General features: G+C 40.0%; 1 protein-coding gene across 1 annotated transcript; it reads left to right on the top strand.

Annotated features, from left to right (window-relative positions):
• The first annotated feature begins 32 nt into the window (after positions 1-32).
• SLC52A3 (solute carrier family 52 member 3) lies at positions 33-10,212 on the top strand. The gene is made up of 4 exons (XM_051979495.1): positions 33-153; positions 6,044-7,141; positions 9,166-9,289; positions 9,567-10,212. Exons 2-4 carry the CDS (start codon positions 6,087-6,089, stop codon positions 9,777-9,779), a joined length of 1,392 nt encoding a protein of 463 aa, XP_051835455.1. The 5' UTR covers positions 33-153; positions 6,044-6,086; the 3' UTR covers positions 9,780-10,212.
• Positions 10,213-20,712: the final 10,500 nt, after the last annotated feature.

Raw genomic sequence — 20,712 nt, 5'->3', positions numbered from 1 at the left:
CATCTGTTCATGTGAGAACTAGGGCACTACGTCCCTGGACTGCCCCCAGGAGCCCAGTAGGGAAGCAAGACTCCCAAGTCAGGGCAGAGTGATCTGGACCAGAGCCAGTACTCACAACTCTCCCCTAGTCCTCCTGACACAGGCTGCCTCCAGGTAAATACGCTTGGGAATCAGGGCTCTTGGGAACGACCAAACTAAAGGGATTAGGGGGAGCTGGGAGGACTGTACTGGGAGAGCTGAAGGAGGCTTGGCCAGCCAGAGCTCCTGCTGTCTGGGTGGTAGAGGAAGAGCATATAGGCTGCCTGCAGACTGAACACACTTCTGCTTTTATGGACTTACAGGACCAAGATCTGGAAGGGAACGGAGATCATTTAGTCCAACCTCCTTTTTAAAATCTCCCCATTAAATATTAAGCTCTTTGAGATCAGGGACTTTTTACCTCTTTCTGTCCTCAGCTTTTAGCACATAGTACCTGGCACGTAGAAGGTGCTTATAGAACATAGAAGGCTGACTTATAGAACCGACAGAGAGAAACAACATCAGTGCCACGGAAAAACTGATCAGATTGAAAAACTTCATGCCATAGTTTCTGCAGAAGCCTAACCCTTGTATCATGGCTAATAATGGATCAATAGGTATTTATTAAGGTCCTTTGGAGGAGTGTGAGGAGCTCCATGGGATTCACTGAGGATTTCCAGAGCAGTCTTTCCTGAGGGAGATGAACACTTTGCAGAATTTTACCCTTCCCCTACTTTAAGAATCCTAGGTCCTTTACCCTGCTTTTCCTCATCTTACCCCTACATCTTAGCCATTTAAAACATTTATTCCTTTATAACTGGAAGAAGCAGCTATAGCATCATGAAAAGAGCATGGTGGCATTTGGATTAAGGAGATGTGGGTTTGATTTCCTGCTGTGTCACTTATTAGCTGCGAAATAGGTTAATAAGTTAATAAGTTAATTCCCCTTTTCCACCCTGAAGTTTTTTCTGCCTCAGTAAAATGAAGATAATAGTTCAATCCTCCCTTCTTATAGGGAAGTTGCAAGGATGCGTTAAGAAATTCTCTGTCAAGGGGTCTATAAAATGGAAGCACCAATAGACATGGCAGTTGATATGAAGTGCTTAACGCTAATACAAAGAGACCTAGATTTGGAGTCAGAAAGTGTACTTCTATTTAACAACGTGACTTTGAGCAAGTCATTTCTTTCTGTCCCAGTTATTTCTTAGTCATCTTTTCAGTTATGTCTAACTCTTCCATGACCTTATTTGGAGATTTCTTGGCAAAGGTAATGGAGAAGTTTCCCATTTCCTTTTCCAGTTCTTCTTACAGATGAGGAAACTGAGACAAACAGGATTAAATGACTGGCCTAGGGTCAAACAGCTAGTCAGTATCTATGGCTAAAAATGGACTCAGGAAAATGGCAGCATTCTATTCACTGAACCCTCAGCTGCCCTCTGAAAATGCTTTCTCTTTATGCTGTAAGGTACTTTTCAGCTCAAGCATTCTGTGTTTCTTCAATCTAACCATCCAGATGATTTCATTCCTTCCCGATAGAACTTTTAACTTAAGTCAAAAATCACATTCATACTAATCTTCTATGCTGTTCCTTCCATCTCTAAAATGTAATGTTCTTCATTCTGGCTATGTGATTCTGCCAACTTACAGAAATCATCCAACAAATATATAGAGCTGGAAAGGACCCTAAAAACCATCTAGCAATCCCCTCCCCTTCCATTTTACTTATGAGGCAATCAAGGCTCAGAAAGAAAAAATGAGGTAAGGAATATCCAAAACAGGATTTGAAATAAAATCCTCTCTCTCCAGAACCAGTATACTTTCTACCACACCCCAATAATGGTGAGACCAACGAGCACACCCAGAGACTAAACAGGCTTTCCTCCTTGAATGCTATAGTTTGACAACTTGTGAATACAGTTTGACTGGGAAGACAAAAACAAAACCATTCAAGACAGCATGTGCTCCAGTATTTGATTGCATGGGACAGACTGTAAGTATCCAAATAGTTCAGAAAAGTTAGTGATAACTGTGGACTTGAGAATCCCTGTTTTGGGACTCAAAAAATCATAGATTCTGAACTGGGAAAAAACCTTAGATGGCACTAATCCAGTCTCTTCAGTTTACAGATGGAAAAACTGGATTGAGAAAGGTTAATTTATCCAAGATCCACCAGATCATAAAATGGCACATCTGAGGTCTGGTCCCAGCTTGTTCACTATGTGATCACTTCCCTTTTCAAATAAGGAGACTGGACTAGAGGGTCTAAAAACCCTTCCAGTCCTGATATTCTAGGGATTTGTAATTATTTGGAAGATTTTCTGAGGAGATAAAACCAGATTCTGAGACTGAAGAATAACCAGGGTGTGGAGAGGTAAAAATGGAGAAACTGAGCAGTCCCAAGTTGTGGAGAATATGTGAGTCCATGACCCAGGACAAAATGAGTCTGATATGTGGGATCTGACTAAAGTGTAAAGCCTTAATGAGAAGTTATGGGGTACAATGATGGATGGTTAGAATGAGGCACAATTTGTAGAGTCTTAGACTGTAGACTTAACAAGTCTAGGAGCTAAAAGGATACTTAGAACTTATAATGTCCACATATAAAAGAATGAATGGGAGAATGGGAATTGGAAAGGGACACTTGAAAAAAGAATATTAGCCAAAAAGAACACTTGTGTAAATATTCTAATTGGGCAAATGGAATAACATGTCATATATGACATCCAAGAAATGTGGTAGAATTAAACTTTCCTTATTCCTATACTAAGAACTAACAGTAGTTCCATTATAACAAAACAAACCAAAGAAATAATATTTGGAGAAAATGGACCTTTGCAGGAAAGGTATACCTACCAAGCTTGGGTTGGAGGTAGCTAAGGTATTCCAGGGGATGATGGGGAAAAGAAATTGAGGAACCAGAAAAAAATTAGGGGAGGGAATAAAGGAGAGGAATTGGATTACAAGCTAAAAAGAATTTGAGGCAGTCACTCAAGGAAAGAGTCACAGGGCCTGGGTTCAAACCCAGCTCTGCTACTAATCCCCTATGTGACTTTAAGCAAACTTGACTCACTAATCTGGATTCAATTTCTTCTGTTAAATGTATTTCAAGAACTCTGCAATTCACTGAGCTCTAAATTCACTTAGAGCCCTTGAGGCTCTAATCTAAACCCTTCCCTAGGAAGAGTGCCAGTAAGAGGCAAGAAAGAATCAAGGAGTAGCCTAAAGAAAATTCCCTTTTTTTCAGGAAGTCCTCCTGAAAATCCAAAAAACTAATCCAGTCAGTTCTGACTCATGAAGAGATCAGGCAGTTAAAGCTACAGAGAGCCTCACCCAGTTTAGTGTCAATGTTTGCTTAATTTATAACATCTAACATGCAGGAAAGATTTCCTTTGTTCCCATAGAGGGTTGGCTGGATACCTACCTGCCTGCCTGTCATCTGGCCTCAGTCATTCAGCCTCAGTGTCCCAACTCTTTGGAGGATGGGAAAGTCGTATTTTTCAAATCCATGACTGTATTGAGAAATGATCGGTGGGAAAAGCAGATAAGAAGATCTGAATTCTCTCTCTGTAACTTGAAGACACCAGAGCAGAGAATCGTTTAGGTCCTTTTTAGCTCTAAGGCATGTTACTGCAATTATATAGCGCTCTGGTAAAACCAGAATTAGGACTTCCAAAAGTTCTGTCTAGCTCTGAAGCTGGGATTCTACTTAGCCTTGCTGCCCTATATAGATAGCTCTACATCTGAGCAGAGCTGAGTGGAACCTCACTACAAGTTACTAAATCCATTCTTCCTGAAGAATGAAGAAACTAAGGCATACAGAGATTAGTGACTTAACAGGCTTTCATAGCTACTTTCTAAGGCAAGAACTTGAACCTAGGCCATCTTTCTGCTAACAAATCCAGTGTCCTCTCCGCTATTCTGTGCGGTAATCACAGCACACACTTACCTCCCATCTCAACTCTTTCATCGCCTACAAACTTTCATAGCCAAATTTCAAAGCAGTAGAATAACCTGTGAGATAGGTGACTTAGCATTTCCTGGAGAGACATGTAACCTCTCTTCCTACTCCCAATAACACCACTCCTAATGCAGATTAGAGTAGAGAAACCCAACAGTGACTCAGAATTCTTTCATCTTCTAAGTTTCTCCAAAATCAGGAATGGAGGTACTAAGAGCTATTCCTTCTCTCCTCTTCCAGTCTCCTTCCCACCACAGTTCTCATTATATCATGAGATTCATTTGAGAACTTAGCAGGAGGATTCCCAGGACAAAATTGATGCTTTTGAATATAAATCTTATACCCAGCCTTGGTGAATTAGCATAAGCTTCCAGCCCTCCACAGAATAGCCTAACCTGGGCCTGGGTCACTGCTGTGGTGACTGAGGTTGAATGAACAAAGGCTGTCTCATTCCTAATTCAATCCAATGAACTTTTCTTAAGCATCTACTATGTGCCAAGCACTGTGCTAAGTGCTGAGAACACAATAACAAGAAAGTATTTTTCTTTAAGATAATCCTACCCGGTAACCCAGGTTCACAAAAGCCAATCACAAGCCCATCAGCTCTACTCCTAAACAAGATCACTCCAGCCCAATTCAGAAGACCTTTTTCTATTTCCCTTCTCTGTAGAATTGGGTTGTAAGGGGTGCCATGCCATAGTGGATTCAGAACAAGTCTTGTAGCCAGGAAAGCTTGAGCTTTCACAAATTAGCAATGTAACCACAAGAATGTCACTTAATTTCTCAACTGACAAGGACATTCTCTCTAAGCTGGTTAAGTTACAGATGAGTTGCTTATCTATAATAATGGAAGGAGTTTCCACTCCCTAAATCTTGAACAAAAACACAAAATGTGTTTAATTCCTGATCTGCCTCTTCCTGCTTATGAAAGTGCTTAGAAAAGTATTGTTTTCTGCAAATAAAGTAGTTTCCAGTCTGCTCTCAAGCCAGCCTCCCTTCTACAGTTCTGGCTGGTCTGGGAGGGAAGTAGGGGCTAAAGGCAGGTGCTTGTGTATAGGGTGGGAGATGTGGGAAAAGGGGAGGAGATGTGAACTTCTGCCTAAAGCTAAGGGCATAGCCACATAATCATGAACATCCAATCCTGCTAAACACCAAATCCTGTGTTTCACACACACACACACACACACACACCCATCCATTTTGTCCTCTTCAATGCACTCAAATGCATCTCTTATTCTATTTCTCACTTCCTCTCCCTACCTCTTTCTTCCTCTCTGACTTGTTCCTCCTCCTCCTCTTTTCTCATTCACTCTCTTCCATCTACTCTGTTTCTTCTGCACATTCTCTTTCTGCTGATCCCTTATTCTCTCCTTCAGGTCCTCTGGCTTTTTCTCACTCAATGCCCCGTTGTTCACTCTATATTTATATCTCCTTTGCTTCTCCTTGGACATTCAGGAAACAAGGTTCTCTCTGGCCAATTCTCCAAACAAAACCTCCACTTCCAGCCAAAATGCACTACTGGCAACCTGCCCTCTCCACGCCCACCCAAACTCTTCACTCACATACACCCAAGTGGTTGCTTTATTTCTTCACTACAACTAGGCGTGTGTCTCTCCATGTTTAAGCTGCCCTCCTCCTGCTTCCTCTTTAATATCCTTTCTAGTTTCTCCTTGTCCACACTCCTCCCACTTCCCCGCCCCCTCAGGGGTAGAAATCCATTGTCAGGTTTCCCGGACATGGTTCAACCTCTTCCCACCTCTGAGCCTCCGTTTCTCCTGTTTAAAAAGGGTTCCAATTTAGATGGCTCTGAAAGTTCCTCCCAGCTCTTATGCCACTTTCCAACTCAGACATATGATTCTATGCTGTTGACACCTCTTCATCTGCTTTCACTAAGCCTTGTGAGGAGGTTAGGGAAGAAGGGAGAGAAGAGGAGAATTTATGTCAATGATGGAGGAACAATGCGTCGTGATACTTCCCCTTGATATTGGCTTCTAAAATGTGGGCACAAGGTACACAGTTCTGTGAATAAATACTGCAAATTAAACAATTTCCTCTTTCCTTCAATAGGGCAGTCGTTAGACAATCCTGGAAGTCCCCAGCAGTGACCCCCATGGCTCTGCTGATCCACTTATTAGTATGCATCTTTGGCTCTGGCTCCTGGGTGGCCATCAACGGACTCTGGGTAGAGTTGCCTCTGCTGGTAGAAAAACTACCTGAGGGTTGGTACCTTCCCTCTTACCTCACGATCATCATCCAGCTAGCCAATGTGGGACCCCTCCTCATCACGCTGCTCCACCGATTCCGGCCTGGCTGCCTCCCTGAGGTCCCCATCATCTATGCAGTGCTAGCCGTGGGCACGACTGCCTGCGTCCTCTTCGCTTTCCTGTGGGAGAAGACGTCAGTGGTGGCTGGTGTTCCCCATAGCACAGCCTTCTTGGTCCTTACCTTCTTCCTGGCTCTGGTGGACTGCACCTCCTCTGTCACTTTCCTGCCCTTCATGGCCCGCCTGCCAGCCCGGTACCTCACCTCCTACTTTGTTGGGGAAGGCCTGAGTGGTCTCCTCCCTGCTCTGGTGGCTCTGGCCCAAGGCTCAGGGCTCAACACCTGTGCCCAAATCACCAATAGCTCTATAACCACTGAGCCACCTAACAGCACCAAAGCGTCCTTCATCCTTGAGTCACTTAACATCACTGTGAACCCTGACCTCACCAGCAGCACCCCTCAGCCAGAGACCTGTTACTTGCAACCCAACTTTTCCCCCTTTGTCTTCTTTCTCCTGCTGACAGTCATGATGGCCTGCTGCCTGACTGCCTTCTTCGGACTGACTCGTCTCCCTAAGCAGTGGGAACTCTCTACTGAGGACCTCCTAGTTAGTCAGGTGACTCTCAGATCTTTCCAGCTCCAGGAAACTGGCAGCAGTAACAGAGACAGCTGCCCATCCGTAGTCCTGCCTGAGGAGAAGCAGGTCACCATCCGGCCACAGGCCCAATTAGCCTTCATCTACTTTTTGGTGGTCTTTGTGAATGCCCTCACCAACGGAATCCTCCCCTCTATCCAGACTTACTCCTGCATGCCCTATGGTTCTATGGCCTATCACCTGTCTGCCACACTTAGTGCCATGGCCAACCCCCTCTCCTGCCTCCTGGCTATGTGCCTATCCAGTAGGTAAGTGACCCTGGCTCTCCATCAGAGGGATAAGGAATAGAGTAGGAAAGAGTTAGGAATAGAGAAAGGAGAAGGTAACAAGGAGCACCCTCACAGAGAGGCAGAATGATGGAGTACAAAAAACATTTGACTAGGAAGTAAAAACCTCAGGGTTCTAATGCCAGCTTTGCCCGACTTGGGCAAATCATACTCCTCTCTTGGCCCCGATTTTCTCTTCCTCCAAACTAAGCAAAATTAAAGATGGATGTACAACTGGAAGAGACCTGAGTCCATCTAGTCCAGAGGTTCTTGGATTCTGTAGACTTTTTTTTTTATCATAGCTTTTTATTTACAAGTTATATACATGGGTAATTTTACAACATTGACAATTGCCAAACCTTTTGTTCCAATTTTTCCCCTCCTTCCCCCCCCATCCCCTTCCCCAGATGGCCAATACATGTTAAATATGTTAAAGTATAAATCAAATACAATATAAGTATACATTGTAGACTTGGTTTTTAAAAAATATTTGCACTTTTATATTTTAAAACATTATTCTGAGAAAGGATCCATAAGCTTTACCATATTGTCAGAGGATTCTATGATACAAAAATCAACCTTTCCTTTTGCAGATAAGGAAATTGAAGCCTAGGGATGTTAAGTAAATTATGGCAGTTTAAATATTGATTTGATCTAATTATATTATAAACAAGATTTATACTGTGAGAATTAAAGATAAGATAAACTAAACAGAAAAAAACATAGATAACAAAGGATCTAAATGGAAAAGTTTCTTGCAGCAGACTTGAACTTGGAAGGAAGCTAAGTATTATTGTTTTGGTCCTTCAGTCCTTTCATTCATGGCTAACTCTTCCTGACTCCAGTTGGGATTTTCTTGGATGAGATACAGAAGGGGTTTGCCATTTCCTTCCCCAACTCATTTTACAGATGAGGAAAATGAGGCAAAGTTAAATGCCTTGCCCAAGGTCACACAACTAGTGTCTGGGATAAATTAGAACTTAGATCTTCCTGCTTCTTCTTGGGTGAAGAGGTACTAAATGTCAAGAAGCAGGATTTGAATCTGGATTCTTTCTCTGGAGCCAGTGAATGCTCTTTCCACTGGACCATGCTGATCTTTTAAGATTTTGTCCACCTGGACAAATATTCTATGTTCTAAGGTTCCCTTTCAGAGCAAAGAGTTAGTGAATTCCTATTCCTGGGTTAGATATCTTAGTTTGTGACAAGTCACCACTTAAGTCACCTTACATTAGTTCCTTCCAGCCATAAAAATCTTGACATTTAAAAATACTGTTATGCTTTTTTATATTCCCACCTCCAGGTGGTAGCAGAATTGATGGTTAGAAGTAGGGAAAGGGGTCATGGAGGAATTTAGCTCCTGGACTTGTTTGGATTCTAGGTCTCAATTGAATGTAACCTCTCCCCTTGAGCATAAGAAGGTTGGCAAATACTGCATTGATCATATAAATTGAATTTTCCTTGTATCCAGAGCCCAATTTTTGTAGTTCTAGGCTTTGGGAAAACAAAAATACGGAAAATACTGTTCCTTCCCTCCAAGACATCACAGATTCTTGACTGAAACAGTATACACATGCAGAAAAAGATCTTTATTTATATAACATTTACAGTGTTAACATAAACAAGTCCAAATGAATGTCACAAAAAAAATCAGCGCTTAAAAGAATATTAAAAAGTAGATAGGGATGTGAGTAGGAACTAACTGTGACTAGATTAGATTCAAGAGAAGTTCTCTATCAACTATGGTAATGTTGGAAGATACTTTAGTCATAATTACAGATCAGGAAACTGAGGCTTAATTAGCAGAGACATGAATAGTTGCTCCTGGATATCACATTCTTCCTTGGCTGCTGGCAGGTGATCACTCATGTTTGGTTTGGGTAAAGTCTTCCCTTAGAAGTTTACTTTGGAGATGTGGGTATGGGAAGGAAGTGAAAGGTACTTTCTGGACAGTGCGGTCTCCGCTGGGGCCACGTCTTCACGTGAGAACCTTTTGCTTCCCTCCTCAGATCTCTCTCCTGGCTGGGGATGATCACAGTGGTGGGAACCGGTTTTGGAGCCTACAACATGGCCGCGGCTGTCCTGAGTCCCTGCCCCCCGCTGAAGGGCTCCCATTGGGGAGAGGCCCTCATTGTGAGTAACTCTTGCCCCTCCCTCTCCTCTCTCGCTCCATCCTTCCCTCTTCTCTCCTCCCTTTTTCTGCCCCGGATCCTTCCAGACCGGAGTAAAATATCGGACCATCTGATTTTTGGGGTGGGGAAGTCATCTCAGGGGCTCTCCCATTGGTTCTGAGGGAAAACAGCTGGCTACTGGGGCTCCAATTACCCCCGGGAGGTCCGCTCCTAGAGCTCTTTTTGCCCAGGAGGATCCTGTCTGAAGCGAAGGAAAATGTCCCTCTTTGTGCCTTCAGGTTATCTCTTGGGTGCTTTTCACTGGGACCCTGAGCTACGTGAAGGTGATGACTGGGGTGCTCCTGCGTGACCTGAGCCACAGCGCCCTCGTGTGGTGTGGCGCAGCGGAACAGTTGGGTTCTGCATTTGGGGCGATACTCATGTTTCCTCTTGTCAACGTGCTGCACGTTTTTAAGTCCGCCGATGGAAGCAGCCCGCAGTGTCCCAGCTGAAAGCATGCCGAGACAATTTTTCTGGGCCAGGAAAGCCTATCACGTGCCCATCCAAGCTTCCCTCAGACCCTGGCACAGGCAGTCCCAGCTCTCCTCCCCTAGCCATCGCCAGCAGGGTTAAAGCGTCCATAACTTGAGCCGTCGGCCCCCCTGTCACAGCCACAAACTCCGTCTTGGTCGGTGTTTTTAGAAACCAGTATTATTGGCTTTTGGGCGCGTGCTCTGCCTCTGCCGGAGAGTAGGCTAGTCCATAAGCCAAGTTCTCTGGAACCCTAAAAGGGTAAGGAAACTGCCAGTAGGCGACAGGCAAGACAAGATTTTCCCAAGACTCGTTTTCTAGCCACCACAGCATATTTCGTATGCTGCTTTGTATTTCAAATACACTTTCCATTCATGTCTGAGATCAATAAAATCAGTTTTCTACTTTCTACAATTGGCTATGAAATGCCCCCTATGTTATACTATGCACTGGGGATTAAAAAAAGGAAATGTAAAAATGTAAAAAAATGTAAAAAACACAACTTCCCATCCCTCGAGCTTACATTCTAATGAGGGAACTCGAACATGCTAATAACTAAGCTTTTTGGGAGAAACTTCCCATTGGTGGTGACATCTGAGCAGAGTTTTAAAAGAAGCTAAAGATGCTAAAAGGCAGAGGTGAGAAGATAGGACCTTCCAGATTGGAAACAGCTTGTGGAAAATCCCAAGATATGTGAGAGTGCTGAGATCAGATTAATAACAGCTATTAGGTAGAATACAGAGCTATAGCTAGAATATAGAACCCATGAAGGCAGGTAATGAGATAAATTTGGAATGGGAGATTTAGTGCTAGTTTTGGAGAATTTTTTTAAGTGCCAGATCTAAGGATTCCGTGTTTTATCCTAGAAAGTCAATAAAATCTCTTGATCTGGAGAGTAGCATGGTTAGACCTGTGGTTTAGAAATGATTGGCACTTGCATGGAGAATGGAGAGAAGAGGAGAAACCAACCCTGAAACCAGGCAGAAGATTAAGTGCTAGCCCTATTCATCCATTGTTGAGTTCCTTTCAGTTCTCCATTTTGGGGAAGGGCCTAAGTTAGCCAAACTTCATTTTTCTTCAGAAAGTGCTTCTGACTTTCTGCATTTCAATACCCTTCACTCACCCCTACTCCAAATATTTTTGTCCTATCTAATTTTTCTGCTTGCTTCATCCATTAGGATGCAAACTCCTTGAGGGGAGGAATTATCTTTTTTTCTTGTGTTTATATCTCTAGCACACAATAAAATTCCTGACAAACAGTATTTAATATCTATTCTCTACCAGTTGATTAAACTGGAGAGAAAGGGATGAATGACAGATGGTATAATGACAAAATTGACAAAGTTTGGCAACCAATGGATTTGGGGGAGGAGAGGGAAAGATATGAAGTGATTTAAGGGAAAGGAAATATTACTCTGAGGTTGTAAACCTGAATGAATGGAAATAGAACATGGTGGTACCTTAACTAAAAAAGGGAAACTTAACAAAAGGATCCAAGAGGAAGGTGTAATTTACAGGAAGCCAAAGTGGGTAAATATATTTAGAAAAGGAAAAAGAAATATTAGATGTTAGCTATAGAGGATGAGAGGATTAACTGAAGATTTTTTAAATCTGGACATGACGTATGCATATGTAGTATGGAAAGAGCCTATGGGGGAAAAAGGATGAGTGATCAAAAAGGCAAAATATTGGAGCAGGCAAAAAAGAATGAGAACTAGGGCACAGGCAGAGGTTGATCTTGGCAAGGTGAAAGGTTACTTTTACCAAGAAGCAGAGAAGGGAAGTAGGGCAGATAAGAGTGAATGAGATAGAAGGTGTTCCCAATAAATGGCCTCTTGATAAAATAAGAAGCCCTCTGCTGAGAGGATGAGAGGCGAATGAGTAGCATATAAGGTTCAAGCAGAGAAAAGGTTTGGAAGTGCCAGATCTGGGAGGGTGAGAAATATAGTTGATTAAGGAAGAATAAGAGGATTGCTGAGTAGCAGTGAGCCTAACTTTTTTTTTTAATTAAAGTGTTTTATTTACCAAACATAAAGTTTGGGTAAGTTTTTCAACAATGCAAAACATTGTGTTGCAAATTTTCTCATTCTCATCCCTTCCCTAGATAGCAGTTAGTCCAATACATGACTAATAGATTTTTTAATGGACCAAATGATTTCCAATTATAGCAAGGAAGAGAGGTGTAGAAATTGGATAGAAAGGGTAATTTAGAGTTGGGGTCAGTCAAAGTATAAGCTGAAATAGCACAAGAGGATGAGGGATTCAAAGATAAGTCTATACATACGTTGCAGGAATCTATAAAATAAAATCAGCTTTTTATCTTTTCCAAAACAAGGAGAATTAGACCTCATAACTATTCCAGGATCAGAAAATCCTCAAATTTCAAGAAATGAAAGGAGTTTTAAAAGTGTCAGGACTGGAAGAGATACTAGAATAATAATAAATGATAATAGCATTTAAGGATTTGAAGAGTGCTTTACCCAAGTTATCCCATTAGGTCCTTATAACAATCTTTTATTGCACCCATTTTACAAATGAGGAAACGAAAACCTAGAAAGTTTAAATGACTTAGCCAAAAAATCACACAATATGTGTCCAAGGTAAGTAAAATTTTCCCTCAGGTCTTTGAGACTTCAGTTCTAGCATTTGCTTCATTATTAATTGCCTCATAATTAGCATTTACGCAATATTTTAATATTTCAAAGCACCTTAAATGTCGTTTCTCATTTGATCCTTACAACAACCACGTCAAGTAGATGCTATTATCCCTATTTTATTGAGGAAATTGAGGAAGAGATTGAACACTAGGCCTGGAGTCAACAAGATATCATCTTGAGCTCAAATCTGGCCTCAGACTGTGATGATCCTGAGCAAGTCACTTCACCCTGTTTCTTCTTCTATAAAATGAGCTGGAGAAGGAATGGCAAATTACCAAGAAAACCCCAAACAGTATTGTAAGAGTTGGACACAAATAAAAAAACAACTCAACATCCACTATTCTGCCTATCTGCTTAGGAAACCGTAACAAGTGTAGTAGATCTTTTGATCCTAGCAACTCAGTGGATACTGTTGGCTCTATTAGTAACTTTAGCATTAATATGGGGGGGGGGGGAGGGGAGAGGCTACCAAGATGCCTGAGGGCCAAATTGGCCCAAGTCAACAATAGAATAGGTTGTGATAAGGTGAGAGGTGAGTGTGTTGGGTAGAAAGAAGCAAGAATTGATCCCTGAGACAAGCTAGGAGAAGACTCTAATAAAGATTAATTTAGCTTCATGGTTCCACCCTTTGGGAAGGTGGTCCAGTCAAAAATCCAAGTTATATCAAATCCTTGAGGTCCACTCTCTATAGAAGAATCCAGTAGTCTATCCTTGCCATGTCCTGTCAGAAATCCCAGTCATAACCTTGAAGTGAAATTTCCCCTATAAAATCTACTTATGGCCATGCTATACTCACTGCCTTCCTTTGGATCAGTCCACCATTGCATTTTGCTTCATGATAGCTTTCCCTAATCCCTCCCCTATGCCTCATGGTCTTTCCTAACCCCACCATGCCTTTGATATCTCTCACTTGTTTTTTTCTCAATAATTTTTTACAATAGCTTTTTATTTTTTAAAATACATGCAAAAATAGTCTTCAACATTCACCCCTGCAAAACCCTTTGTTCCATATTGGAATGCTGGAGAAACTGAGCAAGACAGAGATTAGAGACCAATTTAAATGGAGAGATAGACTGGGATCACATGGATCTTGGATGAGACTGTCATCTCAAAGAAACCAGCCCTAAGTATCAGACAGCAAGCTTTTTTATAGGATAACAAGAACAATGACATAATGGGAGAGGTACTTGGGTGGGGATAACCTAATGGGGGGAGGCACCTAGGATGACATAATGGGAGGTATTGGAAAGGCTCCTGATATTCTAATGTCTAAAATGGATAAAGACCTTTATCCCATTAAACATTAAAGGGGAATAAGTATAGCCTAAAGTCTAAGATATAAGACCTTTATCCTATCAAACATTAAGAGGGAATGATTATAACCTGAGGCAGAGTAACTAACTCAAACATTAAAAGGGAAAGGTTATAACCTGAGGCAGATAGGACAATGGGGAAACTAGGTTAGGACATCAAAAGGGAACTGTGGCACAACATTATGAACGGGACTGATTGGATGAAGTATTTCTCAGTATTGAGTCACATGATCCCTATTTCTAGAACTGAGACCTTGAGAGGTCATTTGATCTCTGAAGGGATGAACTTTAAACCTGGAGATACAAGAAGTTGAAGGAAGTGACATAACCTGTGGGAGGCAGCCAGCATTGGTGACCATTGGTCAAGGATGGTTACATCCTTTTAGTCTATCCAATGAGAAGGCTCAAGTCTTTTGCTTTTAAACCTGGACAAGCAGGAAGCTGTCTAGGTTCCAGGAGCACATGGTGGCGTTGGGATGACTTCCAGATGTGTCTGGGCCTCTACCTGCAGGGATTAAATAAATGCTTTCTCTTTGTATTATGATGTCTCTGATTAGTTAATTGAGAAGGGGATTTTGCACCCAACCTGTCCCACACAATTTATGGGGGCTCATCCGGGATCTGGCTTCCCAGAGATAGTGACTGGTGGGCCCCTGATTCAAGGTAGATGCCAAGTTGGGTCCTCCAATCTTGAGATCAGACTCTCAGCCTCCCTCTCCTGAAAAATGGGCCTAGGAAGATGAGATCCTCAGATATAAACAGAAGGCACACAAGTCTTCGAAGATGAAACCCTGGTGAGAGAAAGACAGGTAACTAATGCATGTATAATCCTAGAGGCACTATCTATTAATGTACCCTTGAACTATCCTCATGGGCCCTGGGATTATCAAGCCTTCCAGATTAAGGGATGAGGGCCAGATTAAAGTAGTTCTGTTAATGGCACAGGATAGGGGCGTTCTCTGGTTGGCTATGAAGGTAGGCAACTCTTTCTGACCCTGGTCTGCCAAGAGACCCTGGAGGGGTTCGGCTGTGCATTTGCTGGATACCAGGGGTGAGATTGGATGCTCTGAGGAGGGCAGTCCAATTCAAATCTTCCAAGCAAAAAGGGGAAAAAAAAGTACACTTGGGTATTTCTGTTGTATGTGGGGAAGAGATGGTCCCCTTCCATGTGATTTTTGTCTGTGTGTGTCTTTGTGCAGAATGTTTTTGTCATGTTGTTCTGTGAGCTAGAATTTGTTAGAGAGAGAGAGAGAAAGGTCTGATTCTCCGTAGGCTCCAACTCTGGCCAAAGTTGAAGCTTTAGGAAAGTCCATCGGGAATAATGGTTAGGGAATTTGGCAATTGGTCATTTCAAAATTCCAAGCAATTCAATTAAACTGGGGAAGATTGTGAAGAGTGAAAATGGTAGTTTCTTTCCTTTTCTTCCCTCATTTTCTCACTGCGGCAGGGCCACGTGGGGCCAGAGGGAGAAAAAGAAACTATGCTGTTTAGTGAAATTCATTATTTGAAATATGATAGTAAAAGCAGTTTTATATTATTGGAATTTAATGCTATATTTGATTGGATTTTAAGTTAAAATATAGGTTATTAAAACAAAATGGCAGCTTACCTTAGGGGAGTCATGTTTGTAACTCCCTACTTAGATGGTATGTTGCTTTCTAGAAGTATTGGGTAATTTGTAAACTATGAGTTATGCCTTAAACATGTGTCAGCTCTGTTGGGTAAGTTTTATTAAATTTGGTTCAAAGTTATTTGCGAATCTTGAAGTTTATCGTTTTTTTTTTTTTAAAGTGATTTAAAGACAAGGGACAAGAGAGATTTATTTGCAAAAGCAATTAATATTTAAATGGAGCATCTAGTCATAAGGGTTATTGGTTTGGGAGTGTTTAAAGTATGTCAGAGAAGATTTGAGCAAGTAGGCATTGGGAGGAGATAGAGATGGGACAGGAAAAGATGGTGTGAGAGGGAGGAAGAGAAAGGAGAATGGCTTTGCAGAAATAGGGAACAGAAAGACACAAAGCCCTAGTGAATTTGCCCAGAAGAAGGCTTTGGTGATAAAAACCCTTTGCCTTTTTCTTGAAAAAAAGGTAAGATATACAAACCCCAATTTTTTTCTCTACTCATCTAAAATGGAGGTGTCATAGCTTGGAACATAGCAAAGTCCCAGGGGTAAAATGCATATCTTCACCTTTCTCTGCTTAAGGATAGGATTCGGGGTTTTTAAGGGAGTTTGCATCCCCAATATCACAGAAGGAACTATCTATCCATCTAAGATTTAAAAAGCATAATTTTTCTCTATATTATTCCTATTTCTGAGTTCCTGTTTCTGCCTGTCTGTAACAGTCTGTCTTTTTTTTCAATTCAAATTAATCTGAATTTTTCTTAGAAGTTACGTTTCTCTTTATTGACCAAGACTGCCTTAATTAGATCTCCTACCCTGCTTAATTTGATCTTTGCTACTTGTGTTTATGTTCAGCCTTCCCAATGAATGGTAGGCTTCCCAAAATCCCTTTTCCCATGCCCTAGAGTTAGCCTCTAGATGGACATCTCCTGTTTCCCCAACTTCCTGAGTCCTAAAATTCTCCTCTTGGGACCCTTAAGTATGTTGAAGGTGGGGGGGGTGGCCTTTTAAGCTTCTTCTTAAGAGATATTTCCCCATCTTCTTTCTCTATACAGAGTCAGGTGGCTTGGGGAAATCTGGGAGCCTTTGTATCTTAAGATTTTTCCCATCTTCCCTCCAAATGAATAGGATATGAGATAAGAAAACACTTAAATTAACTAAAGAAAATAAGACAAAATTGTATCCAAAAAAAAATTTGTTCCATTGCTGAAAAACTGGTTCTTCTTGTATAAACTTTTGCAACCAAAGTAGTTTATATTGAATGAGGAAAGATGTGACGCAGTTAGTGGCAGTGCAGAGAATTGTGGGAATCCCCTCTGATCCCAACTTGAAAGAATTCACAAACCCGAAAAGTCTGAATGGCAAAAGGGAATGTTTTAATATCAAATTTCTAAAATTATCATTACTAAATCATCCATAAGACATCACAATAACTATTCAATGTTGGTGGGATTTTAGTGGCTGAATGAAAAATGATAAGTCACTAAATTCTAAATTTCCAGGAAATAGATTTTATGACTTAACAAGTTCTTGCCATGTTATCAGAAAAGTAGCTCTCTGATATATAAGATACATTTTAGTTGTAAAATGTAAACTTTATTCACATGATGAGCTACACCCTCTTTTAGCTTGAAGCAGCTGCGGTTCCAGTAGAAGACGAGACCTCCAGTCTTATTTCCAGAGTTTCTTCTCCCCAAAAGACAGGAAAGAGGAAATGATGGGTCACAGCTCAGGATCTACTCAAAACCCTCATCCTAACTTATTTGTCTTTTATAATTTTGTAGGCTTTTAGCTTACTAAGTAAGCCCCAAATTTTATATAAAACTAACTTGTTACATTTCCCTTAGAGTCAAAATTTCTTGGTCCCAATATAATCTTGAGGACCAAGAAAATTGACCTGCTAGCATTCTCCTTTGCCTAAAGTTAAGGGAGTACCCCCACAATTTTAAATCCCATTCTTCCAAAGTAGCAGGGCCTCCAGGAAAATTCAGTCTCTTTCCTGGGCTAATCTAATAGCATAACTTTATTGCAGTTTACCAGAAATCTAACTTAGTAAGTTCTAATTGATAAGTAATAGTCATTTCTGGATTTGTAGAACTAAGATCTGACTTGTAACTAAAAGCTTGTGGAAAATGTTTAAAACTAGCTAAAACTAGTAATTATTGTATATGAAAAGTTGGGTATGAGATTAAAAAAAAAAACTTATCTGGATTTCTCCTCTCTACAAAATGTGGAGGGAGGGAGGGGGGATAATTAAAACCATCTCTTTAAATGTCAAGATAAATTGTGAATTTTCTGTGATCAATCTCTTACTATTATAATTGTATGAGATTATCACTATTAACTAGTACATGCTAAAATTGTAAAATTGTTTATTCTGGGTATAAGATTTCAGAAATTTGTGTGCAAATACTGAAGTATTGTTACTGAAATTTAAATCTGTATTTGCTTTCATTTTAAACAAACTTGGGTATTAAACCAAAGTTCTCTGGTCAAATATTTGTATCTCCTAATTAGATAAAATATGTTTAAGGCATTATATTGCTTTCTAAATTGTATATTGTACATTTTGCAAAAATTGTATGAGCTATGTTTTAAAATTCTGTCAGCCCTGATGGACATGAATTTTGTTTTGTGAAGTTTTCACTCAAAATTATTTAGCTATCACCTACGTTTTGAATTTTAGAAGCTTGAGTTATTTGAATTTGGTGATTTTAAAACCTAAAACTGTATAGAAAAATGAAAAACTTTATCTAGATTTTTTTGAGGGACCAGTTAGCTCTTTCCCCTTCGCCCCTCATTGTTTGAGGGAAATGGAAGAAAAAACTCATAAAGCCATTCTTGTTAGCAAGTCATCAGCTCTAGAAAATTATCTTGGTGTGGAATATGAAATTCCCAAACAAGAAATATTTGTTTTGATTTTTCAAATCTTTCTTTTTTTATTATAGCTTTTTATTGACAAAATATGCATGGGTAATTTTTCAAATTGACCTTTGCAAAAACTTCTGTTCCAACTTTTCCTCTCCTTCCCTCTATCCCCTCCCCTAGAAGGCAGGTAATCCCATACATGTTAAATATGTTAGAGTATATGTTAAATACAACATATTTTTTAAAAAAGTTTAAATTTTTAATAGCTTTTTATTTACAAGTTCTATGCATTTTTACAGCACTGACAATTTATGCATTTTACAGCACTGACAATTGCCAAACCTTTTGTTCCAATTTTTCCCCTCCTTCCCCCCACCTAGATAGCAGGATGACCAGTAGATGTTAAATATATTAAAGTATAAATTAGATACAAAATAAGTATACATGACCAAACCGTTATTTTGCTGTACAAAAAGAATTGGACTCTGAAATATTGTACAATTAGTCTGTAAAGGAAATCCAAAATGCAGGCAGACAAAAATATAGGGATTGGGAATTCAATGTAATGGTTCTTAGTCATCTCCCAGAGTTCTTTTGCTGGGTGTAGCTGGTTCAATTCATTACTGCTCCATTGGAACTGATTTGGTTCATCTCATATTTATACATTTGTCTTGCTACACAAGAAAAATTGGATTTAGAAAGAAGGTAAAAATAACCTGGGAAGAAAAACAAAAATGCAAGCAAATAACAGAAAGAGTGTAAATGGATTTTTCAAATTTTTGGCAAGGTTCTACTTCTTAGTAATGCAAGGTACTTCTAAAAGAAGTTTGTTAGATTTCTGGTAAACTGCAAATTTGCTGAAAAGGGTTGTTTCAAAACCCATTTAGCAAATTATTTAACATTTATTTAGTGCATCATGGTCTCATTGGTTAACCAATATGATCGATAGCTTTCTTAAAATACCTAAAGTAGGATTTTTAAAACCTATAATTTTCCTGCACCTAGTTTTGGCTATGTTCTATAGTCTTTTACTTTCTGTCTTTCTATAAGTTCATCTGCATGTGAAAAAGAAGCATGGTATGAGAGTGCCTGCCCCATCTTATCTCATCTTCAATATCAACCCTGAGATAGTTTTAGGCACAATGATTTGTAAGTTTTTTTTTTTTCTTTTCAGATATGAAACCTCTGATATGGGTTTGGTTATTTGAAAGAAAACTTTTGAGACTATGACTAATTTTATTACTTGAGTTTGAATCCAGATGTGGATGAGGACCAATAAATCAAAAAAATCCACCATCCCAGAGAAATGCCACTTTTCTTCAGAAAAGTATTTCAGAAAGTAAAGGTTTGTTCATCTGGGCAAAAAGGAGTTTGAAGCATGGTTTTTTGAGCTCTACTTGAGGTCAGACCCTTCTAACCTGATTTCCCAACTGTGTTCCTTTTTGTAGGAATGATTCCCACCTATTCCTTAGTCTGGCAAGGGGGTGGAATTCTTTTATGATTTTCATACCTGAAGTCAAACAGCTAAAAATGTTTTGTCATGTCCTGGTTTTTTCTCTTATAGCAAATCTCTATATTCAGAGAAAGTATTCAGCTTAAAAACCATAAGCAAAAATGAAAGTATAAAATCTTCTTGTTTTTTATCTGAAAATGTGTAGTTACTAGATAAATGACTGTTTTCCATCACTGGGTAGATGAATATTTGGCCTAGTCATCTGCCTGTAACTAGAAATATGTCTTACTAGAAATATATTTATATAAGGTCTTTAAACCTTTCAAATTTTAAGAACATTTATCTACTGATGTAACTGATGACCCAGCTGTTATTCTTGTGTAGTATAGTTTAAAGTAGAGAAGTTTAGGGGCAGCTAGATGGTACAGTAGTTAGAGCACCAGCCCTGAAGTCAGGAGTTCCTGAGTTCAAATCTGGTCTCAAGTACTTAACACTTCCTAGCTGTGTGATCCTGGGCAAGTCACTTAACTCCAGTTGCCTCAGCAAAAATAATAGAGAATTTTAAGCATTTTTTTTTTTTAAGAAATGTAACTTAGAATTCACATGTGCAGAAATGTTTGTAATAGTTCTTTTTGTGATGGTAAAGAATTGGAAAATGAATAGATATCCAGCAACTAGGGAATGATTGAATAAATTATGGTATATGAAAGTAATGGAAAATTATTATTCTATAAAAGATGATGAACAGGCTGACTTTAGAAAGGTCTGGAAAGATTTACACAAACTGATGCTGAGCCAAACAAGCAGAACCAGGAATACGTTGTACACAGTAACAGCAAGATTATGCAATGATCAACTAGGAAAGACTTGGTTCTTCTCAGAAGTTTAGTGATCCACCTGTCAGATTGGCTAGAATGACAGGGAAAAATAATGTGGAATGTTGGAGGGGATGTGGGAAAACAGGGACACTGATGTATTATTGGTGGAATTGTGAATGAATCC

The sequence above is a fragment of the Antechinus flavipes genome, chromosome 2 (assembly GCF_016432865.1).
Source record: "Antechinus flavipes isolate AdamAnt ecotype Samford, QLD, Australia chromosome 2, AdamAnt_v2, whole genome shotgun sequence".
Lineage (NCBI taxonomy): Eukaryota > Metazoa > Chordata > Mammalia > Dasyuromorphia > Dasyuridae > Antechinus > Antechinus flavipes.
This window is presented reverse-complemented; position numbering and strand designations above follow the sequence as displayed.